The sequence below is a fragment of the Saimiri boliviensis genome, chromosome 13, assembly GCF_048565385.1.
Source record: "Saimiri boliviensis isolate mSaiBol1 chromosome 13, mSaiBol1.pri, whole genome shotgun sequence".
NCBI lineage: Eukaryota > Metazoa > Chordata > Mammalia > Primates > Cebidae > Saimiri > Saimiri boliviensis.
In genome coordinates this window covers 93,002,582-93,029,673 of record NC_133461.1, presented here as the reverse complement: position 1 = coordinate 93,029,673, position 27,092 = coordinate 93,002,582, and the positions used below count along the sequence as shown (strand labels likewise).

At 43.1% G+C, this 27,092-nt stretch overlaps 1 protein-coding gene across 6 annotated transcripts in view; it reads left to right on the top strand.

The window, feature by feature from the left end:
- MTUS1 (microtubule associated scaffold protein 1) overlaps window positions 1-27,092 on the top strand; it is a 160,557-nt gene that overhangs the window by 52,540 nt on the left and 80,925 nt on the right. For all 6 annotated transcript variants that reach the window (XM_074383970.1, XM_074383971.1, XM_010346095.3 and 3 more), the window contains one exon: window positions 7,173-7,368. In XM_074383970.1, coding sequence (XP_074240071.1) covers window positions 7,173-7,368 — 196 coding nt within the window. The remainder of the gene's footprint in view (window positions 1-7,172; window positions 7,369-27,092) is intronic.

Below are 27,092 nucleotides of genomic sequence, written 5' to 3'. Positions count from 1 at the left end.
TAGTGATCCGCCCGCATCTGCCTCCCAAAGTGCTGAGATTACAGGCATGAGCCTACTGCGCCCGGCCAGATGTTAATTTTCACTATTGGCTTTGTCCTAACTTAAGCCTTGAGTTTATTGAATCCTCAGACTGCCTGCAACCTCCCAGCTCTTTGGTGGTCAGGGTTCATCTGAATCTTTAGAGAAGTTCTTATTTGGAAGAAGGAACTTGATTTTTAATTTGGACGAGGCGTAGCTCCTCGAGACAGAGGTTATTTATTCATGATCGTGTGTGAGATAAAGGGAAGGGAGACTTACCTAAAAGGAAAGGAATTGATATTTATCCACTGCTTGCCCTGGCCCAGGTACTTTGCTCAGGTGTTCTAGGTATATTATGCCATTTAATGGGCCCTGTAATGCTCAGGTGCTCTACATATGTGGTTCTTTACTGTTCGCAGTAACAATAGGACAATTGTTGTCTACATTTTAATACTTCAGAGAGGTCACTTCAAATGCACGCAGCTGCTAAGTAGTAAAGTTGGGATTCAAACTCAGGGCCTTCACTTGAATCCTGGCCTTTTCTGCTCCATACACCATAGGGTTTCAAAATGTTTGGAATGTTGACTCTGAAAGGCAAAAGTAAGCGATACGCTGAAGATTCACTTTTGTAAACAGATGAGAAGTTTGCATTACCTTTTAAAAGAAGGTTTTCTCTGGGAGATTAACTTTTGGGTTACTTTTTTAAAGAAGATTTCCCTCTGGGAGATGAATTCAGCCAGCTTTAATTTAACCTAGCCAGAGACAGAAGATCTTTGTTAGTTTGTGTACAGTCACCTTGCTTTTCTTGGCCAATTCTGTATTGTTCTCCAGTGCCAGAACATGACCTCCAGCTGTGCTGATGGGTTATTGGCCTACTAAGTTACTGCTGAATTCACCTAATGTGTGAATTCAACTGTCATCAGTGTTGGGCTTTATGTATCTCTACAGGAAATTAACACTTGTGATTTTTTTTAAACAAAGGAAAAGGGTAATGGTGGGGAACATGCTACCTTACAAACACAGATTTTGGAGTAGTTTCAAATTGTAGCTCCATCATTCACGGTGCAAAATGACCGCAGGGAGGTTACTAAGTCTCTGTTGGGCTCAGTTGTTTTTTGTATCAAAAAGAAGAGTCAAACTCTAATGTATTTGAAGAGATTTATTCTCAGCCAAATATTGGTGACCAGTGGTTCATGACACAGCCCTCAGGAGGTCTTGAGAACATGTGCTTAAGGTGCTTAGGCTACAGCTTGGTTTTATACATTTCAGGGAGACATAAGGCATCAATCAGTACAGGTGAGTTATACATTGGTTCTATCTAGAAAGGCGAGACAACTGGAGGTGGGGGCAGCTTCCAGGTCACAGGCAGATGTAAAGATTTTTTTTCTTTGTTTTTTTTTTTTTTTTTTTTTTTTCTGTGTTGCACAGGCTGTGGTGCAGTGGTGTGATCTCTGATCTCACTGCAGCCTCTGCCTCCTGGGTGCAAGCAATTCTCCTGCCTGAGCCCTTTGAATAGCTGGGATTACAGGCATGCACCACCATACCCAGCTTTTTTTTCCCCCCCTATTTTTAGTAGACACAGGGTTTCATCATGTTGACCAGGCTGGTCTTGAACTCCTGGCCTCATGTGGTCTGCCCACCTCGGCCTCCCAAAGTGTGCAACCAAGCCTAAAAGATTTTCTGATTGGCAGTCGGTTGAAAGAGTTCTTATCTAAAGACCTGGAATCAATAAAAAGGAATGTCTGGGTTAAGATAAGGGGTTGTGGAAACCAAGGTTTTATCATGCAGATGAAACCTTCAGGTAGCAGGCTTGAGGGGGAATTGATAGTAAATATTTCTTATCAGACTTAAAGGAGTCTGTTCTATTAGTCTTAAGGTCTGCTTGATGTTAATGCTGGTCAGCTGTGCCTGAATTCCAACAGGGAGGAGATGATAATCATGTCTGACTCCCACTTCCTTTCTTGGCCTGAACTAGTTTTTCAGGTTAACTTGGAATGCCCTTGGTCGAGAGAAGGGGTCCGTTCAGATGGTTGAGGGGATTAGAATTTTAGTTTTGGTTTACATTAAAGGGAGAATATAAAATGTAGTTCGGTATTGTAATGTATGCTGAGTGAGGCTCGTGCTCCCATTTCATTTCTTCTATGTGGAATAGGAACATTTATTGGGTACCTAGTGTGTATTATATATATGGTGATGATTATTAGGATACAGGGGTAAAAAGAGACTTTGTACAAATGTAGCGTCTAGTGCAGTGGGTAATACTGATGCAGGAGTTTTTCTCTCCCTCTTTGTCGAACTTGGAATGGGGGCGCCCCATGTATTCAGCCCACCACACTCAACCTCTTGCTGGTGGCAGTGTGTGGGCAAGTGAGCGCGGGATCCAACCAGCCACTTTGGACGTTGGCAGGAGCAGGCTCTATGTGGGCCCCACAGTGGTGCCCAGGTGGGGGTGCCTTTACTCCAGAAGCTCAAGAGTGCATGTCACAGTGCTGTCTTAGCTCCACCATCCACGGACAGCGGTGTCTCATCAGCTCCGTGGGCCCTCTGCCTCATTGTGTGGGGCAGCTGCCCTCAGCCCAGGAGGGCAAAGGGCCAGTGTGATAACCTTTTTTGGGTACCCGCTCTCAGTGCATCCCAAGCTCTTGTCCGGTGTCCAAAAAGAATTGGGTCACAAGGTCAATTGAAGGATGGTGGAGGTGGATAATTTTATTTAGTGTTGGAAGTGGCTCTGGGCAGAGAGGCTAGCTGGAGAGGGGATGGGATGGGCAGATGATCTTCCCTGAAGTCCAGCCGTCTCCAGCTGGCTCTTCCCCGAAGTTAAGCTATCTCGCCTCCAAAGTCCAGCTGTCCCTCTATCATCCCAGCACTAACCAGGCCTGATCCTGCTTAGCTTCCAAGATGAGACGAGATCAGCTGTGTTCATACGGCAGCAGATCCAGCCATTCTCTCAGTTCTCCGGTTGATATGGTTTGGCTGTGTACCCAGCCAAATCTCATCTTGAACTCCCACGTGTTTTAGGAAGGACCCATGGGAGGGAATTGAATCATGGAGGGCAGGTCTTTCCCATGCTGTTCTCATAATAGTAAGTCTCACAAGATATGATAGTTATTATAAGGGGGAGTTTTCCTGTGGCTGCCGTCCATGTAAGACGTAATTTGATCCTCCTTGCCTTCTGCCATGATTGTGAGGCTTCCCCAGCCATGTGGAACTGTAAGTCCAGTTAAACCTCTTATTTCTGTAAATTGCCTACTCTTGGGTATGTCTTTATCAGCAGCATGAAAATGGACTAAATACCTCTTCTCTACCCACTGAGTCTGGGGTCTTTATAGGCAAGAGATGTTGGGGAAGGAAAGACTGTAGTTAATTTTGGAAAAGGCAGCAGTCAATTGGTAAAAAGACATTATGCAGAAATAACTATTCAGGAGAGAACAGGCAAACAGGGATAGAAGTTCTCACTTTGGGCTGTGGGTTTCAGGGTGTTTGGCTTGCAGGTGGGGTTTTGTTGGGGACCTGAGTCTGCTTAGGATTTCTCTGCATTCTGCCTCTATCAGTATGAGAAAGTAAACCAGCAAGGGTATGTTGATTGCTAAATTGGGAGTTTGAGTAGATTGCTGAGCTGCAGGAGAAGGAATGAGGTGTGGTGATGGGCAGAGTTGTCAAGGAAGGCTTATAGGGGAGAGCACATGTTGTCACTAGCTGGAACTTGAAGGGCAAATATTCTGGGTAGAGGAATACTACGTACAAAGGTGAAGAAATGGGAGAAGATTTTCTCAGTTAGGGGACTCCAGGTGGTTGGTATGATGGGAACTGGGAGTGTAGAACCGTGAGCAGTAGGAAATGAGGTGAAGAGGGTGGCAGGGGCTTCCACATGCATTAGGATTACTGGGCCTTGTGAAGAAGAGATGCTATCGGGAAGACAGATGGAAGGTGTCTAACCCTATTTGAGTTTGAGAAAGATTGCCTTAGCAGGCAAATGAAAAATGACTTGAGAGCTGGTGAGACCAGAAAGATCCTGAGGACATAGTTTCAGTAATCTTGGTGAGAAATGACAGCAGATGGAAAAGTGGGGTGTAAGAGGTAAGAAAGAAAGCACTCAGAAATAGCTTTCATTGTTGAAGTTGGGTGTCTGGGTATGTTGTGGTAAATACAGGAAGAGATAAGTTTTGAGATAGATGGGAAAGTAAGTTTAATTTTAGAAAATGCTTTCATGTTCTTTTGTGAAATGGGATATAGTAAACCTACCAACTTCACAGGATTATATGAGGATTAACTGAGTCGATACATAAACTTAGGATTTAGAATAATAATCTGTTAAGGGCCCTATGTATATTCTTATAAGGACTATATGTTAGTAAGTTGAGGGATATGGTTTGGCTGTATCCCCACGCAAATCTCATCTTGAATTGTAGCTCCCATAACTCCCATATATTGCGGGAGGGGCCTAGTGGGAGATGATAGAGGCATGGGGGCAGTTTATCCCATATTGTTTTCATGATAGCGCGTAAGTCTCATGATATCTCATGGTTTTATGAGGGGAAACCCATTTCACTTGGCTTTCATCCTCTCTTGTCTGCTGCCATGTAAGGTGTACTGTTCAGCTTCTACCACGATTGTGAAGCCTCCCCAGCCATGTGGAACTGTGAGTCCATTAAATGACTTTTTTTTTTTTTTTTTTAATAAATTACCCAGTCTCAGGTGTGGCTGTATAAGCAATGTGAAAAGGAACTAACACATAGAAGTACTTGAAGGATGCTGAGAGGGGAGGTGTAGAAAGAAGTGAGGTATATAGGATACTCGGGAGAGAGTATTGGTTGGGCATGTGGATTTGGATGCACCAGTGAACAAGTGGCAATTAAAATAGCCAAGATCATGTAGGAGGAGCACGCGGGGAGGAGGGAGAACAGGACCAAGGATTAGGTCTTCCTGAATACTAGCTGTATTAGTCTGTTCTCAGTTGCTATATAAAGAACTACCGGAGACTGGGTAATTTGTAAAGAAAAGAGGTTTAATTGACTCACAGTCCCTCAGGCTGTACAGGAAGCATGGCTGCAGAGGCTTCCAGAAACTTACAGTCCAGGCCCAAAGGCAAAGGGGGAAGCAGAGGAGTCTTGGATTACTAGAGAAGGAGGAAGAGAGCGATGGTGGAGGCTGCACTCACTTCTAAACAACCAGATCTTCTAAGAACTCCATCCTGAGCACAGCAATGAGGAGTCTGCTTCCATGATGTAGTCACCTCCCCCCAGGCCCCTCCTCCAACACTGGGGATTATAATTTGATATGAGATTTGGGTGGGACACAGATGCAAATTATATCATTAGCCTCCAAAGGTACAGAAAAATGGTACCCAGAAAAGGAATGATCAGAAAGGTACAAGGAAAACCAAGAAAAAGTTTTGTCAGGAAACCAGAGGATGCAGTTGTTAGATTGGATGCCATAGAGCATGCGTTCCCAAACTACAGCCCGCAGGCCACGTGCGGCCCCCTGAGGCCATTTATCCGGCCCCCGCTGCACTTCAGGAAGGGGCACCTCTTTCATTGGTGGTCAGTGAGAGGAACACAGTTAGGTGGCGGCCCTCGCCCTCCAACGGTCTGAGGGACAGTGAACTGGCCCCCTGTGTAAGAAGTTTGGGGACGCCTGCCATAGAGAGACAGCCCCCTACCCCCCACCCCGCTCCTAGGGAAAAGATTGGTAACTGTAGCTCGAACTTAACTTGTGGCACTGGTGATCTTGAGAACACTCACTAATGGGTACAAAGGCAGAATATGGTGATTTAAAGAGTAAACTGTGAAGCGTTTTAATTGCTTCATAGTAAAAATGGAAATTGAATATAGTCAGTTCTCTGTATTTATGGGTTTCACATCTGTGGATTGAGCCAACCTTGGGTTAAAAATATTCAGAGGAAAACATCGAAACATGGGCAATGTTTCCAAAAGCAAAACGTGAACTTACTACATGCTTAATACCATGTTGAATCCACTTGAAACAAGTATGCAGATGTCGTAAGTAATGTGGAGATGATTTACAGTCTGTGGGAGGGTATGCGTAGGTTATATGCAAACCCTACATCATTTCATATAAGAGTCTCGAGTGTCCATGGATTTTGATATCTGCCAGGGTCCTAGATCAATCATTTTTGATAGGGAAGGACAACTGTACATGTCCGCCTAGAAATTCTTTCTGTCACATAGCTAATACCACATGGGAGTGATATGGAAAAGGTATCATCTCGATTAAAATTCTGTTAATGAAAAAGCCAAACTCTAACATATTTGTAGAGATTTATTCTGAGCCATATATGAGGACCCTGGCCTATGACAGAGCTTCCAGAGGTCCTGAGAACATGTGCCCAGGTGGTTTGGTTACAGCTTAGTTTTGTACGTTTTAGGGATACAAAAGCCATCAGTCAGTACATTTAAGATATACATTGGTTTGGTCTGGAAAGATGAGAAGTCTTGAAGCAGGGACTTACACATTGTAGGTGAATTCAAAGATTTACTGATTAGCAGTTAGTTGAAAGAATTAAGTTATTATTTAAAGACCTGGAATCAATACAAAGAAGTGTGTCGGTTAAGAGGAGGGGCTGTGGGGACCAAGGTTCTTACTATGTAGATGAAATCTCATAGGTGGCCACCTTTAGAGGCAGTAGTAGGTGGCAAATATTTCCTATTTAGACTTTTAAAAGGTGCTAGACTCTCGGCTCATTGCTTTGGGACCAGAAAAAGATCTGGGAAGGTAAGAAGATTCTCTGTGGAATGTGAATTTGTCCCCACAAGAGACCGCTTTGCAAGGCCATTTCAAAGTATGTTCAAGAAAAATATTTTGGGGTAAAAATACTTCGGTTTCCTTCAGGACTTGCTGTCTGTCATGCGATGGTATACTAGAGTCAGATTGGAATTTGGTATCTTTTTGCTGTAAAGAGTCTGTTTTATCTGACTTAACGTCTTAGTTTTAATGTTAGTGCCGGTCAGTTGCGCCTGATTTCTAAAGGAAGGAGAGTATAATGTGGCACGTCTGACCCTCCTTCCCACTGTGGCCTGAACTAGCTTTTTAGGTTGCTTTGGAATTCCCTTAGCCTAGAGGGAGGGGTCCATTCCATCAATTGGGGCGCTTAGAATTTTATTTTTGGTTTACAGTCTTAACTGTTATTTTCACAGGGCTCTGCTTCAGAAACGACAACCACCTCAGGTAGGAATGTATCCAAGCCTGACTCCTGCAGCGTGAGGAAAATAGCTGCTCCAAAAGGCAAAGCGGGGCCCCCGGTGTCCTGTTTGAGGCGGAACAGCGACAGTAGAAACCTCAGTGCTGATCGAGCCTTTTCTCCTCAGAGGATCAGGCGTGTGTCCAGTTCTGGTAAGAATAAATAGTTCAATAGTTAGGAATTACTTGAATGTGAAATGTGACAGTCATGATTATAGGACTAACGCATTCTGTCATTTAGCCTTCTGTGGACCAGCACCCTGAGCAGAGAAGGTAGGAACAGAAGGTGACAACACATTCCTTATCTCTGAGCAAGGCAAAGGCTAGTTGAGAGAGATACAGGTGCATAAACCGTCTTAGAAGCTATTCAGTAGAATGTGTACATAAATAGACAACCGAGTGGCTGTTGTTAATACGAATCATTTCGTTAATTTTTTTCAAATGGTTAAGTGCTTAACGATACTGAAGTGTTGAACGGTAGGTCCACAGTGTACCCTCAATACATGTGAAGAGATTAATTTTTTTAAATGTTACTTAGAGTTATATTATAAATTTAGGAGGGATACGAGCGTCACTAAAAAGTTGAATTTTTCTAATATGAACTTTTATTTATGTTGGCTGGTGTCTTAGAAGTTGTGGTTTTAAGGTCCTGTTAGGCCAGTGAAATTTGAGAGCCTCAAGAGTAGCTATTAAGTATCATACTAAATTTGGCAGATGTACAGATTTCTCTGTGTTACAAAGAAATGGAAGTGGAAAAGTCAGCCCTGTGTCACAGAGTAGGGTGAAAAGCCTGCTCACCATTCCAATTGACTGAGAAAATTTGTAGAGAACACACCTTATTTCTGCAAGTACAACCTTGAACAAATTAAAGTCATGTCAAATCAATTTAGAAGTAAGTTCGGATACAACAATAGTGAGTTATGTGTCCACACATGTGCGAATGTTTTATGGAAACTAACAAAAGCAAGCAAATCCCAGATCTCTTTACCTGTCTACAATTTCGTATTTTTAGGTTTTATTTTTCAACCCTATCATGAAGCCTCAAGTGTGAGGAGCCTATACTGCACGGAAATGTTTTAAGTGCTGTTTGTTTAGATTCAGGTCCAGCGTCAAGATTAAGGTCACGTGACCACAGAGGTATGCGTGGAAGAGGAGGGATTGGCAGCACATTTCCATCTCCGTCCCCAGAGGAATGAGGTGGAAAGAGGAATTCATTAGCTTGGAGTGTTCATCATTTGGGAGGAAAAACAGAAGCCAGAAGACATTGGGAGAAACACTGGTGGATATTGCCACACTTGGGGAGTCAAGGCATGAGTGAGATGAAAGCTCTGGTCCTGGCCGGGCATGGTGGTTTATGTCTGAAATCCCAGTGCTCTGGGAGGCCGAGGTGGGAGGACCACTTGAGGCCAGGAGTTCAAGTCCAGCCTGGGCAATATAGCAAGACCCCTGTCTCTATGGAAAAAAAATTAGCTGAACATGATGACATGCACCTATAGTCCCAGGTATGCAGGAGGCTGAGGCAGGAGGATCGCTTGAGCCCAGAAGTTCAAGGCTGCAGTGAGCTATGATCATGCCACTGTACTCCAGCCTGGGCAGCAGAGCAAAACCCTGTCCTTTGGTGGAGAAGAAAAAGTTCTGTTCCTTACTATCATTGCCCAGTAAGGTTCGTGGTGCTTGCCGGAGAATGAGTAGCTCCCTTCTTCCTCTGTGAGGAGCACCTGTAGGTTGGTGGCATTGAGTGTGGCCCCTGGTCCCTGGCCTGTAGTTGGAGCCCTGTGTTTTGGTTCCATTCTGGCCCCAATATGCTGCCTGAACAAGTCTTTTACTCTCCCTGGGCTTCAGCCTTCACATCTGGAAAGTATTAAGTGTCTGAGAATCTAAGACCCTGTCAGCTTTTACAGCCCTCATCTTTCTAGGCACAATTTGGAGCTCACTTAATTTTCTGAGTAACTGCTGCTACTCGTATGTTTCTCTGAATTTCGTGGTGCTTAAATCCCAGAAAACCTAAGTGCAAATACTTTAAAGACATTAGGCCAATACCCAGGATACATGGGAAAAGATACAATCATTTTATATAGGCGATCAGTCCCACCCAACGGAAAAGCAGTTGTTAAGTCCTTTTACTCTCCATAATGTCGTGTCTTAGAGAAAAGTGGATCCGTGTAGTCTTAGGGAAAAGACAGGGCATGTTTTTAAGCTTTTACCTTCCTCCATGAGCTTGATAACTGAGTTGTGCATCCAGATTTTTCAGTCTGAGTTAAAACCTAAATTGTATTTTACTGGGTGGTTTTCTGTATATGAATGGAAAAAAGTTAATATAACCAGAAACATTCTGGATTTGAATTTGAGTTTTATATTTGGCTGGTTAGAAGACTTTTATGGAAAGCTTGGGTCTGTCTCTCCACATCAATATGTGGAAGCCCCCACCTGCAGTGTGATTGTATTTGGAGACAGGGCCGGTGAGCAGGTGATGGAGGTTGGACAGGGTCATAAGGGTGGGATCCTAATCCAGTAGGGGTCCTGCACTTAGACGAAGAGGAAGAGACGGCTGGGCATGGTGGCTCACACCTGTAATCCCAGCACTTTGGGAGGCTGAGGCGGGTGGATCAGGAGGTGAGGAGTTCAAGACCAGCCTGACCAACGTGGTGAAACTCTGTCTCTACTAAAAATGCAAAAAAATTAGCCAGGCATGGTGACATGTGCCTGTATCCCAGATATTCAGGAGGTTGAGGCAGAGGAATTGCTTGAACCAGGGAGGTGGAGGTTGCAGTGAGCCGAAATAGCACCACTGCACTCCAGCTTGGGAGACAGAATGAGACACCAGCTCAAAAAAAAAAAAAAAAAAAAAAAAGAGGAAGAGATACTGGAACTGTCCTCACCTTGTGAGGTACAATGAGAAGGTGGCCGTCTGGATGCCAGGAAGAGGGCCCTCGCAGGGAAGCAGATCAGCTGGCATCTGTATCTTGGACATCTCAGCCTGCAGAACTATGAGAAAACAAATTTCTATTGTTTGAGCCTCCCCCCTGTCCCCCGCCACATCTGGTATTATTACTATTATGGTGGCCCGAGCAGACTGAGAAGATGAACTTGATTCTACCTTGTTACGTTTTACAAAAAAATTAATAGCAACTAATTTGTTGTGATGCTCTCAATAAATTGAGAGGCATTTCTTGTGGGGGACAAGAAACTTAATCACCGTAGAGTTAAAAGTAGAGCAGAAAAATCAAGGAGCAGAAACAGCATGCTTTTAGATACTGCGAACCTGTTACCATTGATTGTACAATGAAGTGTTTGTGTATTAGAAAATTGAAACCAAATGGATTTCACCATATTCACTCACAGTCACTCTGCTGAAAGGTAAGCAGCAGGAATGTTCCAGCCAATTGGGGGTTTTCAGTAAATCCTTTCAGAACACTTAAGTAGAAAACCAGACCCAGTGTTGAAACAGCCATTTTCTTGAAGCTTTAAAATGAATGTGAGAAGGAATGGTAATTAAACCCAATGGAGCTGTTCCTTTTTTTTGAGATAGAGTCTCTGTCTGTTGATCAGTCACCTGGGCTGGAGTGCAGTGGTGTGATCTTGGTTCACTGCAAACCTCCGCCTCCTGGGATCAAGTGATTCTCCTCCCTCAGCCTCCTGAGCAGCTGGGATTACAGGCACTGACCACCATGCCTGGCTAATTTTTGTATTTTTAGTAGGGATGGGATTTCACCATGTTGGCCAGACTGGCCTCGAACTTCTAACCTCAGGTGATCAGCCCACCTTGGCCTCTCAAAGAGCTGTTCCATTTTACTAGTTTAAATGTGGAGATTTATAAGACTAGATGATAAGAAATTATAACCAAATCTAAAGTACCTTTGCTTCTTGGAAATGCACTGAAATAGATGAGATAGTGACAAAAATTATTTCTCATAGCAATTATTATAATGTGAATGATAACAGCTCATGCTGTTAAATATATGTCAAGTTCAGGCTCAGTTTTAGTAATTTCATCTGTAAATCATTTAAAGCTCACAATAATTTTGTGAGACTTATGCCTATTCTGTAGACAAGGACTCCACCACAGAAAAGTTAAATAATTTGTCCAGTGTTATGCAGCTTAGAAAGTGGTAGAGGAGAGATTCACACCAGCCTGTCATGCTCTTAACTGTTACATTACTAATCCAAATACTACTGGTGTGACCATGAGTTTTATTTTAAATAATAAAATAAAGCTTAATTTTTTTTTGTTTTGTTTTCTGTTTGTTTTTTGAGACAGTCTGATTCTGTCGTCCAGGCCAGAGTGCAGTGGCCCCACCATGGGTCACTGCAGCCTCGAATTCCTGGGCTCAAGCGGTCTGGTCCTCCTATCTCAGCCTCCCATGTAGCTGTGACCACAGTTGTGCATCAGCATGCCCAACTGATATATATATATTTTGTGGACATGAGGGTCTCACTTTGTTGCTTAGGCTGGGCTCAAATTCTTGGGCTTAAGTATTCGTCCCACCTGGGCCTCCCAAAGTACAGAACTTACTGGCATGAATCGCCACACTGGGCTAACGTTTAGTTTTTTAAAAAATTTAAATTTGTGTTGCCTAGCTGAGTGGTTTTGAAACTGTGGCACTTCTCTTTTGAGGTCTTCATTTAAAGCTTGATGTCAGTTTACTCTGATGTGAATGATTTTATGTGATTACTGAAAATTAATACTGCTTCAGGAAAAATAGCTAATGCATGCCAGCCTTAATACCTAGGTGATGGGTTGTTAGATGAAGCAAACCAGCATGGCCCACATTTACCTATGTAACAAACCTACACGGCCTGTATGTGTACCCTGGAACTTAAAACAGTAAAAAAATACAAATAATAATTAATGCTGCTGAATAACTAACTGCTCAGTAAATCCTTCATGATCAATTCAGACGTCTTCAGAGAGACCCACCGTCACTCCCTTTTGGAGGCAATACCAGCTCTTACCAGGTTTTATGTGATAAATATGTGTTCTTTTCTACAAACATGCAGTTGCCCTTTCAGTGGCCAGCCTGAACCAGGCAGGATTACAGAGGTAGCACAGAATGCCCTCCCTGCCCTGGGACTCCTGTAAGCTAAGTGAGGAGGAAGGGTGTAGGTTTATGCAGCACAAAGGATGGTGATGGGTGGGGAAGACGCCCCCTGAGAAGAATCTCCAGGGGCAAGTTGGTGAAGAAAGGCCTCCTGAAAGAGATGGTTTTTAATTTTCTTCTAGAGAAAAAGAAACCACATTTCAAAAGGATGGCTCTTTGTTTCAATTCAGTTTATTGTGGGTTAATAAAGGAAATTCCCTTCAAGACAGTAGTCCATCCGAGCTTGCAGTGACTTGCCTGTCATCCCAGGTTTCTCTTCTTTCTTAAGTGATTTCCTTCGTTGTTTGTATAAACTGATTTTCCCCCATTCATTTCATATTAAAAGGAATTGAAAATCTTCAAATTACTTTGATATCCTTTTAAACTTTTCTAGGTGAGCGTTTCAGAGAGATAGCAAAATTATGAGAGATTTTTTTGTACACTTGCATAATTACTAAAAATCAGAAGTTATTACCCAGTAAGTGGTTGTGAAAGCTAACTTTAGGCCAGACGTGGTCGGAAGGGTGAGGCGGGGGGATTACTTGAGCCTGCAAGATTGAGTCCAGCCTGGGCAACATAGTGAGACCCTGTCTTTATAAAAAAATTAAATAGCAGTTAGCTGGGCAAGTGGCACACGCCTGTGGTCCCAGCTACTTAGGAGGCTGAGGTGGGAGGATTGCTGAACCCAGGAGGTTGGGGGTTCAGTGAGCTGTAATTGCACCACTGCACTCCAGGCTGGGTGACAGAGCAAGAGCCTGTTCCTAAAATGTGAATAAAATCTAAGATTAATGTGTCACTGATAGGTGTTTCTATAGTTGTATGTAATTAAAACACTTTCTTAAGAATGTGTCTCAGGATTTCTTTTAATAAAAATAGTAACAGTCACTAACAGGTTTTGAGCATGCATGTATGCAAAGCACGGTGATAAGCCCTTTTTTTACATGTATAATCCCATTTAATTCTTACAGCTCCTAGTGGGGATACTGTGATTATTCCATTCTACAGATGAGGAATTGGAGGGTCTGAAAAGTTAAGTAACTTGTCCAGAGTTACACAGTGGGGTAATTGGTAGAGGTGGGAAATGGGCCTGGTGGTCTGGCCCCAGAGCCTGTGCTCTTAACCCCCTTCCTTTACCTGCGTGCAGGAGTCTTGACATACTCGTCTTCCTTCATGGACATGAGTGAATTCTTCGTTAAACCACGTATGTGTGAGGGAGAATGTGGGTAAGGCTGGCTTAGGCTAAGAACTATTCTGAGTACTGGAATGAAGTACAAAGAAGAGACCAGTTCCTTCCTTTAGGGACCTCACATTCCAATAAGGGGATTAAGAAAATAAATAAAACTTTTGTATTCATGACGTTGAATATAAAAATAAAATAGAAAGGCCGAGCATGGTGGCTTTCGCCTGTAATCCCAGCAATTTGGGAGGCTGAGGCAGGCGGATCACTTGAGGTCAGGAGTTTGAGACCAGCCTAACCAACACGGTGAAAATTTCTACTAAAAATACCAAAATTAGCTGGGTGTGGTGGCAGGTACCTGTAGTTTGTCGCAGCTGCCCGGGAGGGTGAGGCAGGAGAATCTCTTGAACCTGGGAGGTGGAGGTTGCAGCAAGCCACAATTGCATCTGGGTGACAGAGTGAGACCCTGTCTCAAAAAAAAAAAAAAACAGAACAAGCTAAAAAGAAGAAAAGCAAAATAAAGCAGTGAAGGAAATTAGATTTTTAAACAGGTGGTCAAGAAAGGCCTCACTGAGAGGGTGACATTTGGGCAAACACCTGAAAGCATGGGAGGAGGGAGGCATTTGGATGTCAGTTGGGAGGACTTTCCAGGCCTGGGGACCAGCCGTGCAGAGACCCTGAGGTGAGGCAGAGTGCGGGGTGCGTGAGAAGCAGTGAACCGCCCACTGTGTGTAGTCGGGGCTGGAGGGCGTGGACAGGCAGAGCAGATGAGAACAGACCAGGCATGGCTGTGTGGGTGCCTGTGAGACACATGTGCCTCTCTTCATCCTCAGGAACATCACCGCTTGTAAATGCTTGATCTTTTCCAGGCATTTCACACAATTCTCATTTGGCAGTAATTATGGAGAAGATTGCTTACGGAATGACTCACGGGTAGGCTTAATATGACACAGTGTAGTCTCGCCCGTTCATTCAAGAAGTGCTTAGAGTCCCTGCTCTGTGTTGAGCAGTGTACTAGATTCTGAGAACACAAACAGGATTAAGCAAGTATGCCCTCTTAAGGAGCTTACTGATTGGAGGGTGAGGGGATAAGGGACGTTTTAAGCAAATCATTACTATGAAAAAACTCTGTGCTCTCCAGATTGCAGCTCAGCTGTCCTGGCCTCTCTGCTGCTTTGCATTTACAGAGCTGTATGCTCATTATTTCCTTACCTGTCCATCTCCTTCTAGACCGTGAGATCCATAAGGATGGACTCCAGCTCTTAGGTATTTTCATGTTTCCCAGTGCCTGGCACAGTGTACTGGTTGCACAACAGGTGTTTAAAAATGTCGCTCGGTTTGATTTGAATGTGAAGTGCTGTGTATCCACAGTGAAGGAACAACACTAATTCATTGTGAGGGAGAACTGCAGCAGAGGCGGTGACATTTGAACTGTTGGGAATGTGCCTGCAGAAGCTTGCCAGCAGAGGCGGCTGCTGGCACTCCCGAGGGTGCAGATGTGGCGTTGTCAAAGGATACGGTATGCTTGGGGAACATCAAGGCCAGGGTCAGCATACCTTGAGCAAACGTGTCCCGGGGCCAATGAGAGATGAGCCTCTGCATCAAGGGAGGTTGAGGCTGATTGGTTCTAATACTCTAGACACAAACTTGCAAGAGCATTGCACACTTTTGGGAACAGACAGTAGAGTGCAAGTTTAAAGTAATAGTGAGAAAGAGTGTCTGGTCACCTTTGTTGCTGGTGAATAAGTCCCAGTGTCTCCCCAGACACCGCCTTCAGAGGCTGGGTGGATGGTGGGCCATGAAGTGAATGGGGGAATAGAATAGCAAGAAGTTTTCAGGAAGAGAATAGTGAGTTTGGTTTGGGGCTTACGAAATTTAAGGAGGCTACAGACTGGGAAGCACCTCCAAGGAGTATGTGCATGTTTGAGGTTTGAGAGTAAAAATATGTAGAGACCGAGGAAACCATCAGAAAAGAGCTGACATAAAGATAGAAGGGACAGGCCAGGCTTGGTGGCTCCCACCTGTGGTCTCAGCTACTTGGGAGGCTGAGACAGGAGGATCTCTTGAGGCCAAGTTTGAGTCTTTAGTGAGCTATGATTGTACCACTGTGCTCCTGCCTGTGCGAGACAACTCTGAAAATATGTGAAGTTTTGAGGTCTCAGTGATCTCACCATCTCATTGCTCAAAGGAGCTCTGCTCATGAACCTTGACTCCTGATGAGCCAGGAGGCTCATTGTGCACCTTTTCTGTTCTTATCAGGCGTTATTAGCATGAGCGTCAGATGGTAAATAAATTGTTGGTAAACATGTGAAGACCCTTGTTAATCTCCTTTGTATGGTAGCCTGGAAAAGGATGTGACACCTTTAAGTCTTTGGTTTATTACCCTCTGAATTTAAATGTTCCCTTAGTTATGGGACACATGTTCCAGGCCTGTGATTAAGACACTTATTTTTGCTTAATCCACACCTGAAGCCACAGACATCTTGTGAACATACTTGCAGAGGCAGGTACTGACAGCATCACCAGGAACGCTGCGCTTCTGTGCAGTTCAAGTCATCGTGAGAACCTCGCTTTGTGGGACATTCTTGCTTCTTTGTCAAATTACTGCTCTCTTAAAACTTGCTGTGTTTTTCTTATGACTCACCTGTGTTGCTTTGCCTTTATCTAGGGAGCTTACCCTTGAGTTGAAGCAAATGAGGATAGTTATACAGAGTCCTAGTGTAATACTGCCTTGACAAACTCAAGAAGGTGGAATACTAGAATTACGTTTGTGACATATAAATGTAGAGTGTTACTAAAATACACTGTGTTCTGGAAGATAATTAACAGAGAGTGTATGCTCTGTAGGTCATATGCCAGACTGAGGGATAGTGGGATAAGACATGCTTTCTGCCCTCTTGATATTAACTGCCAAACAGAAGAGGTGACACGTTCTTCCCTCATCACGTTTGTTCTTATAATCTAAAATTTAATATAAGGAACTGTAGGATTTTTGGCAGAGGGTGAAATTATAAATACCAAAGTTTGCTTTAATTTTTTATTTCGTAATATAGGAGATTATATAATGTAATAGAGTTACACTGTTAAATAGGTAGGGGCCAGGCTTGGTTTAATGTTACGGTTTGTGCTGTTTAACTTTTACCCCCTGAGATCCAAGGAATAAGGAGGATGCACAGGGATTGAGATGTATTTCAGGATTTGACTGATGTTTTAGAAAGTTGAATGAGAAGAGGAGTAACGACTCAGAGTGTGGAATGTGGAGATTGAGGTCAGAGTCAGTACGGATGCGTGAAAGTACAGAGGAGGGCCAGCGGTGACTAGGATATGACAGATTGGCTTTCTGGCAGGCAACCAAGAAGAGGCTGAGCCAGAGCCCGTGTCTGTCAATGCCAAGAAAGGCGTTGGGGGTTAGGGTTCTTTCCCTTTTGTGTCTTGAATTGAATCAGGCAAATTGGAGAGTTTATCAAGTTTCCACTACTCTCTTTCCAGTAGGCTACTTTAAAGATACAGCATTTTAACTTAAAAGTGAGAAGGAAGGCCGGGCGCAGTAGCTTAAACCTGTAATCCCAGCACTTTGGGAGGCCTAGGCAGGTGGATCACGAGGTCAAGAGATCGAGACCATCCTGGTCAACATGGTGAAACCCCGTCTCTACTAAAAATACAAAAATTAGCTGGGCATGGTGGCGCGTGCCTGTAATCCCAGCTACTCAGGAGGCTGAGGCAGGAGAATTGCCTGAACCCAGGAGGCGGAGGTTGCGGTGAGCCGAGATCACGCCATTGCACTCCAGCCTGGGTAACAAGAGCGAAACTCCGTCTCAAAAAAAAGAAAAAAAAAAAAAAGAGAGAGAAGGAAAATAAACACCCATCATTTTCCCACCACCACATAGCTTTTGGTAGATAATCAAAATGTATGACTATTTGGTACCTTTTCTTTTTGCATATTCTTATGCACATATGTTTATGTGTATAATGGTGACAGTGTCTGCTGTTTTATTTTTTTGAGATGGAGTCTTGGTCTGTCACTCAGGCTGGAGTGCAATGGCACGATCTTGGCTCACTGCAACCTCTACCTCTACCTCCCGGCTTCAAGGGATTCTCCTGCCTCAGCTTCCCAAGTAGCTGGGATTACAGCTGCCCGCCACCATGCCTGGCTAACTTTTGTGTTTTTAGGAGAGACAGGGTTTCACCTTGTTGGCCAGGCTGGTTTCGAACTCTAAACCTCAGGTGATCCGTCTGCCTCAGCCCTCCAAAGTGCTGAGATTACAGGTGTGAGCCACCATGCCCAGCATGGATCACGTATAGTCTTGAAAGTCATGATTAGGACTTTGATTTTTAACTGGAGTGACTTAAATGTTAACAGGATTACTCTGATAGTTGTGTTAGGAGTAGATGGGATGCCTGTGAGGTAGGAACAGGAAGATCAGTTAGAAGGGGTCAGTGTGATGACAGCAGAAAGTTACGGTTTCTGGGACTTGGGTTGTGGCAGTGGGTCCTGCTCAGATTCTAGTATGTGCTTGACAGTGAAACCAGTGAGGTTTGCTTGGATTGGATCTGGGGTGAGAGCAAAGGGAGGGATCACTGATGACCCATGAGCAGCGGAAGGTGCAGCTCTTACCCGAGATGGTGGAATGGATGGTAGAAACAGATGTTTGGAAGGGGATGTCTGAAACTCATTACATTGAAATGATTGTTAAGAGGCTGTGTGGAGTAGAAAGCTGGATATGCAAGTCTGAAATGCGTGGGAGAAATATGGTCTATGGATATCAATTTAGGATTTAGCACCATAGAGTGGATATTTAAAGCCAACAGACTAGATGAGATCCCCAAGGCAGTAAGTATAGAGAGCACAGGTCTAGGATAGCTCTGGGGTGCTCCCTGGAGTCTCCAAAGTCAAGAAGAATCAGCCAGGAACGTAGGGGCACCCCAGAAGCCAGTAAGGAAAGCCTTTCAAGGAGAACAGAAGAAACAGCTGTATCAAATACTGCTGGCAGGAGAATGGAGCAGTTAAGATCCCAGTTGGCAGCATGTGACAGAAAACCTGACCTGTGGACAAAAACCTGACCAGTGGTGGATGTAAACCAGAGGCTGTGTGTTTATTCATTTAGTGTTCTAGACTCAGGCCATTCCAGGTTTGATGATTTGGAAATGTCCTTTTTCTGCCTCTCCGCTCGTCTTGCCTCAGCATGTGGCTTTGTCATTGGCTTTTCAGTTAAAATATGGCTGCAAAGAATTCCGTGTGCATGCCACCACCTCTTGGGACTGTGTTGAAAGGCTGGAATTGAGGACGGCATCGCAGGGCAGGGCTGTCTCCGTGTATCAGGGGGACACACGGCCAGTGGCTCCCTCCTCACAGTCTTGTCCTTATGTCTGATTGGTGCAGACCAGATTTCACAGTTGCCCCTGCTGGCATGAAAGGTTAGGAAGCAAGCATTTGACTTTTTAAACTTTTCTGAGGGGTTAAGCAGTGGATAGAGATTAGGAATGACAGTTGGCTCACCAGGAAAGGTGTTAGACACAGTGAGGTTAAATTAAAAAAGAAAAGTTATCAGTTCTTTTTATTCCTTCTTTCATGGAGAGCTTTTGCTCACTTTTATTTGGGGGTAAAATTTTATGTTGATTTCCTTTGTTGTTTTACAGCATGTCTTTTTATTTTGCATATGGTGGTTTCTTAATTTTTTTTTTTTTTTCATTTTTATGTTGTCAAATGTTTTTGTTAACTTTCCCTATGTTTTTGCGTTTTTTTTTGTTTTTTTTTTTTTTTGAGATGTAGTCTCGCTCTGTCTCCCAGGCTGGAGTGCAGTGGCGTGATCTCAGCTCACTGCAACCTCTGCTTCCTGGGTTCAAGTGATTCCCCTGCCTCAGCCTCCTGAGTAGCTGGGACAACAGGCACATGCCATCATGCATGGCTAATTTTTTGTATGTTTAGTAGAGACAGGGTTTCACCGTGTCAGTTAGGATGGTCTCCATCTCCTGACTTCATGATCCCCCGCCTCGGGCTCCCAAAGTGCTGGGATTATAGGTGTGATAATTTGCCATTTTAACAATTTTTTTTTTTTTTTTTGAGATGGAGTGTCACTCTGTCACCCAGGCTGGAGTGTAATAGCACGGTCTCAGCTCACTGCAACCTCCACCCCCAGGTTCAAATGATTCTCCTGCCTCATCCTCCTGAGTAGCTTGGAATACAGGCACGTGCCACCACACCCGGCTAATTTTTGTATTGTTAGGAGAGATGGGGTTTCACTGTGTTGGCCAGGCTGGTCTCGAAATCCTGACCTTGTGATCCACCCATCTCGGCCTCCCAGAGTACTGGGAGTACTGGCGTTGAGCCACCATGCATGGCCTTAACAATTTTTTAAACATGTACACTTCTGTGGCATTAAGTACAGTCACAGTTTTGTGCGACCAGCCTCAGTGTCTGTCCATCTCCAGAACTTTGTTTTTCCCCACCTGAAATCCTGTATCCATTTTACTAACACCTAGTTCTCTGTTTCTTTCAGCCCCTGGCACTCATCATTCTGCCTTCTGTCTATATGCATTTGACTATTATAGTGATCATGTAAGGAGAATCATACAGTGTATGTCACCGACTTATTTCAGTGAGCACCATGTCTTCAAGATTCATTCATGTTGTGGCATGTGTTAACTTCCTTTTTAAAGCAGAATAATAGTTCGTGGTATATCTGTACCACCTTGTTTAGTCATTCATCTGCCTGTGAACATTTGGGTTGCTTCCACATTTTGGCTGTTGTGAATAATGCTGCTGTGAAGATGGGTGTACAGATACCTGCTCAAGTCTTTCCCTTTTTTTTTTTTTTTTTTTTTTTTTGAGGCTAAGTCTTGCTTTGTTGCCTCAGCCCCAGTACAATGGTATGATCTCAGCTCACTGTAAGCTCCACCTTCTAGGCTCAAGTGATTCTTCTGCCACAGCCTCTCAAGTACCTGGGATGACAGGTGCCTGCCACCATGCCTTTGTAATTTTTTTTTTTTGTATTTTTAGTAGAGACAGGGTTTCACCATGTTCTCCGGGATGGTCTTTTCAAACTCCTGGCCTCAGGTGATCTGCCCGCCTCGGCCTCCCAAAGTGCTGGGATTACAGGTGTGAGCCACTGTGACTGACTTGCTTTCACTTCCTTTAAATTTATACCTAAACAGAGTTGGATTAAATGGTAACTTATAGGTTTAATTTTTTGAGGAACCACCATACCATTTCCATAGTGGCTACGTTCCCACTAACAGGGCACAAGGATTCCAGTTTCTCTGTCCTTGCCAACACTTGTTAATTTTTTGTTTTTGCTTTTTGTTTTTATGATAGCATCCTATTAGGTACAAAGTGGTATCTCACAGTGATTGTGATTTGCACTTCCCTAGGGAATAGTGATGTTGAACAACTGTGCATGCGCCTGAGGGCTATTTGTTTTCTTCTTTGGATAAATGTCTATTCGAGTCCTTTGTCCACTTTTTAAATTGGGTTGTTTGGTATTTTTGTTTTTAAATTGTAGTCTTAATGTTTTTCTGTTCTAAATTTTTTTTTTTTTTTTTTTTTTTTTTTTGCTGTTCCTAATTATTGTAGATTAGTGTGTTTAAAAAATTCAATTCCCAAAGCCGGGCACGGTGGCTCAAGCCTGTAATCCCAGCACTTTGGGAGGCTGAGGCGGGTGGATCATGAGGTCAGGAGATCGAGACCATCCTGGTCAACACGGTGAAACCCCGTCTCTACTAAAAATACAAAAAATTAGCTGGGCATGGTGGCGCGTGCCTGTAATCCCAGCTACTCAGGAGGCTGAGGCAGGAGAATTGCCTGAACCCAGGAGGCGGAGGTTGCGGTGAGCTGAGATCGCGCCATTGCACTCCAGCCTGTGTAACAAGAGCGAAACTCCGTCTCAAAAAAAAAAAAAAAAAAAAATTCAATTCCCCCATTTAAAGGCAATCACGTGTAGGTTCGGATTTGAATAGTGTTCAGTTAAAATATCAATTCATGGAATAATTCACATGTGTACACTTGTTCAAATCTTTTACTTTTCTCATTTTTATAACTTTTACAACAGAATAGCACTTTCTGGTCCATTTATTCATAGAAAAAGTGCATAGGCATGTGTCTACCTATGCAGCTCCTTTCGTTACTGAAGTCAGGGATTTCCTTTTCTGTTTTTTCCTGGCACATAGGAAATACATGGATTTTATATAATACTTATTTGGTAAGCAGCCTATCAGGTTTATTTAATATTTATACAGTAATACCATACCATTGAGGCTAAATTCTTAAACATGTATATTTAGTGTTAGTGAGAGAATTTGGTCCCTCAAGCTTAATTGGAAGTGAACCTGCAGCCCCAGTTTTGAGTATGTAGAATTTATTTCTCTCTTATCATTAACATGTCGCTTCTAGGTTTCCCCTGGTTTTATAATAATTCCTAGTTACTGTAGATAATCACTCTAAAGGTAACTTTCTCTATGTAGTTGAGTTGTATCTAAAGAACTCAAGTTATAATTACAGCTAGAAACATACTCTGAATTAACTGGGAAAAAGTAAACATGTTCTGATGCCTTTGTATTTTAACTATGTCTGTTAATTTGGCATTTTCTCTTTCTCACTCTAGTAGTTAGTGGCCTTGCCACTTGCGTGCCTTACTGATAGATTTCATACGGACCTCAGTAACCTTGTCATTTTCTAGTTAAAATTCTCACTTCTCTAGCCCTGGCAGGTGCTGGTCCACTGGCTTCTCATCTTTTTCCCTGACTTCAGTCTTCAGTCAGTTCTGCACATTGCTGCCACACAATCAAGCTCTGATGTAAATGCTAAGAAAGCCTCAGTCTCCCCGCCCCCACGTGTGTCTTCCCACTGTATCCAGCCCTAACAGTTAGGGTCTAAAATTATTAGTCTGGCATTTATTACCGTCTGTCACTCAATTGTGTAATGTACCTACTTCTCCATCCTCTCTTTTTTCTTCTTCGCCATGATACCTGTGTTCCTACTAAGCTGTATAAACTACAGAACAACGTATCTTACCGTGATGAGACATGATGTTTTCTCTAGCTTACAGTTGTTACTGAGAACATCTGGTAGTTGATTCTGTGGCGGGATGTCAGGTGTTTCTGGCTCTGTATATGTTTGAACTTGGTGATTACTTGCAGTTAACTTACTAGGTAAGCACATAAATACTCGTGTAACAGATGCCTTCATGTGAATCCATTGTCTGGATTTTTATTAAGATGATCTGTGTTGGCTGGGCACAGTGGCTCATACCTGTAATCCCAGAACTTTGGGAGGCCAAGGCATATGGATCACTTGAGGTCAGGAGTTTGAGACCAGCCTAGTGAAACCCTATCTCTACTAAAAACACAAAAGAAGTTAGCCAGGCGTGGTGGCGCAGGCCTGTAATCTCAGCTTACTTGGGAGGCTGAGGCAGGAGAATTGCTTGAACTCAGAAGGCACAGGTTGCAGTGAACCAAAATCGCACCACTGCACTCCAGCCTGGGTGACGGAGTGAGACTGTCTCACACACACACACAAAATTATCTGTGTCTTCTGATACAGGTAATAGAGTAGTAGTCAGTGTTTTTTTGCTGTTGTTAGCAAATTAAAATTTATCTTCAAAACCCATAAATGTTATCAAATGTATAGAACAGGAAGTCACCTTTTCAATGCTGAATAGTCTCGTGAAAAATATATTAAGGCCAGGCACGGTGGCTCACACGTGTAATCCTAGCACTTCGGGAGGGCAAAGCAGGAGGATCACTTGAGCCCAGGAGTTGGAGACCAGCCAGGGAGACCAGCCAAGGCAGCAGAGTGAGACCCCACCTCTAGAAAAATTTAAATATATATGTTAAAGCTGGATTCCTTTGAATCTAGGTGATGGTTCTCCTCTAGAGATGAGAAATTGCTTTGGCAGTTGTTTCTGTGTCTCTGGAAATTGCTCTCACGATTTTACAGGTGTTCCCTGAGTGGCGGGGGACCCACCTTCTTTCCTAGGCCTTCCTTAAAGAATGAAGGCCAAATTGTTGCAGAGAGATTGCACTACAGACCTGTGAGGGCCCTGGGCATTCTTTCCTGGAGAGTGAATCATTTAACTTAAGTGTCAGGACAAAGGACCGTCATTCAGGAGTTCATTCTTTGGCTTTCATGTCCAGTCCTAGGAAACATCCCATGAGGATATCATGAAAAACTTTCCAATAGTAAAGCCACTGTTTTTATGATAGCCATACAAAGCATCAGTTAAAATATTGATTCTGTTTTTTCTTCTAGTCCTGTTAAATAAAAAAGGCTTGAAGAATAATGCTTACAGATGAACAGGAATAAAAATGATTATTAGAATCAACTTTATCGATCCAATTTTGTCCTTTCTTGATTTCTTTATTTTGTCCTAGATGCCTTTTCTGATTAAATTTGACCCCATTGACTGTAATACGATTTAATAGTTTCATTATAAAATATGCTTATTGTAAAATTAAAATTCGTATGTAGTAATGTATGTATATAAAGTCTGAAGGAAAAATTGTCATTTCTGCATCTTCTCATTTCTTCCTTGTCTCACTCTGCTGTACCTCTTAATAGTCTCACAAAATTGTGGTACAGCCTTTTGTGCTCTTTCAACATATAGGTAAATAAAAACTTCAAATACATAAGTTTTTATTTTCTCAGGGCACGTGCACCTTGGAACCCTCAGCCTACATAATCACAAGCCAATTCTGAGTTTTTCTCGAGGCCGCGTAATAATTGCTCAGTGTTCGTTTATAATTTGGTCTCCTTCCTTTGTTTCCCACATCTCAGGGCTATCGCTGCTCCCCCCAAGTCCTGTTTGTTCATTTCTTTTCTTCCTTTTCATTTCTTTCTCTTCTTTCTTAGAACACCGAACGAGATCTGCCCTTTAACACATTTTTAAGTGCACAGTACAGTGTTGTTAAGCATAGGTTGTGTGTTGTACAGCTCATCTGTAGGATGTATTCATCCTGCATAACTAGAACTTTCTACCCGTTGAACAACTCCCCCTTTCCCTTCCCCCAGCCCCTGGCAAGCGCCATTCTACCGTCTGGTTTTTACGGAATAGGATAGTATTAAAATTAACACTATCCTGTCTTTCACTTATTAAATCTTTGCATTGCCATTTTAGTTTTGCTAGGCACCTTTTACTGATTCTTATTGTTGTTGAATGTATTACACTTAGGTTTTCTGAGGTGGTGTACTAAGAAAATGAACAATTTCTTAGTCAATTGGTTCATTAATGAAGGATTGCTTCAAATCCAGTAGACTGTGTTACTATCTAAGGCAAAGTGGAAGTGTCATTCTTCCAGATTTTCCCTATGTAAAAGATGGTTATAATTACAGAATAAAAACAAATCTGTTGTCTATACGTAAGTCTATGCTAAGTGCATGAGCTTAAAATAAACCACTGAGATCAATAATATCCTGGCAAGCAGATCGTAAATCTTTATCTTTCACATCTGGGATAAGTTACACAATATGTTATGAACTAGGAAATGTCACCTTTTCAGAACTGTAATTCAGAGAAGTCCAGTATTGATTTCAATGTTTAAGAATTTAGTGTTTGGGTTATTTGCAATCTCTCAATTAACCCAATATTGCTATGTTTTGCTTTTAATACTGCTTATGATGTGTGTATTTTATTGCTTGATATGAAATCCAATTAGAACTACGTTAGGTCAACTTGACTGTGCAGCCAAGTGTTGGGACTGTTGGTGAAACAGTGAAATGTCTTTGTCGCATCCACACCGTTTTCAGCGTTCTGCTGTGGGCGCTCCTGTCTAGTATGAGCTGCAGTTTGAACTCAGTCTGCCTCCAAACCTCATACTTCTTTCTGTAGCCGAGATGCTTCTGTTCTGTGGCATGGCCAAGGGAACACTGGGTGGGTGGTTAGGCACGTGGATTCTAGGTCTTACTGTCACCGGCTGGGTATGTGACATGAGTAAGCCATCTAACTACCTGAGTAGTTTGCTCATCAATAAATTGGGATAGTAATGGTCACACACGTTTAAGATTATTCTCACTATCAAAGGAACGAAGGTTTTGGTGAAATCGGCATTTATTTCGTATCCTCAGCGCTCATTAGTCAGGCGTCATGGTGGAATCAGGAAGACTTTGGTGATGAAAAGTTGGTAGTAGGTGTAGGGGATGGACCTGGATGGGGGTGATAATGAGATAGGGCGGGTCACGGAAATGATATTTGGGTGCAGAGCTAAGCTTTCTTCTAGTGCAGGCTCTGAAGGTACAAGTCTTCTGTAGTAATTCCAAGGCCACTCAGAAATGTCTGCAAACCTGGAATGTGTTTAGAAGCAAAGCTATGAGGCATGCATTTCTGAAGAATAAGCTAATTTCCAAAACTTCAGAAGCCTTGGCTGCACTGTGGCTGCAGCCCAGTCGTGTTGATCTGTTACTTGCCAAACCTTGCTTATTAGTTGCGATGATGATGATTCATCGATGTTTTTGCTGAAGGGGCCGCAGTTTGGTAACTTTATAGTCTAAAAATCTGTTTTTCTGTTTCTCCTAAAGCAAATAAAACTAGTGGCTAAACGTAAGTTTTTAAAACGGGTATTTGCTATCTAGTAGTTGCTAATTATTGTCAAGGATATAAAGAAGAAAGTTGCTAGCTAATAGACTGAAGAGACAAGCTTATAAGCTTGTAAAAATGGATTAAGCGTTGAATGCTTCAGTGTAGATGATGGGAGAACACATGATAAAAATGTGTCATTTACTATTGGCATTAAAAGAAAAATGAATTTGTTGAGAAAACATTGATTAAGGCTCACTCCATGCTAGACTGTTGCCAGTTCCTGAGGATCAGAATTGAATCACGTGCCCTTCCTGATCTCAAGAACCTTAGAGATGGTCCAAGAGGAATGTGGAGGCGGACGCTGTGACAGAAGCAAGTATGTGGCATGAGCAGAAAGCCAGGCGTAGTCCCTGGTACACAGAGGAGGGTGTCCTGGCAGGATAAGCTCACAAAGAGGTCCTGGTTCTCAGCAGTGCGTCAGAAACCTGGTGATCTTGTGAAACTGCAGGCGGTGATTCAGTAGACCTCGGGTGGAGTCGCAAATGAGTAGCAAGGGTTTAGAAGAGAATCTTGAGCTGACTTGGCATTGACTGGGCAGAAATAGGGCAGGGGCTAGAAAGGAGGCCGTTCAGTCAGAAGGATGGGCATAAGCAGAATCATAGAGTGGAATGGCTAGAGAGAAGCTAAGAGGAGTGTGTGTAGGAAGGGGCGGAGGCATGGCCTAAAGGGGAAGAAGTGGGTAGGGTTGCCTTTTATTTATGCCTGTAAAATAAATATTAAATAAAAGGATTGACCATAAGGTCACCATCCTGTAGATTGGGGTATCCAATCTTTTGGCTTCCCTGGGCCACACTGGAGGAAGAAGAATTGTCTTGGGCCATGCATAAAATATGCTAACGATAGCTGATGAGCTGCTAAAAAAAAAAAAATCTCATAATGTTCTAAGAAAGTTGATGAATTTGTGCAGGGTTAGCATTCCAAGCTGCCCTGGGCTGCATGCCCATAGATAGTGGAGAATCCCAAATTTTAGACCAGGTCATGACCTTAATTTTCACATTCGGGAGAGTAATGTGGAGTTGGGAAGGATGGAAAGATAAGATTTTAGGAGTGTAATAC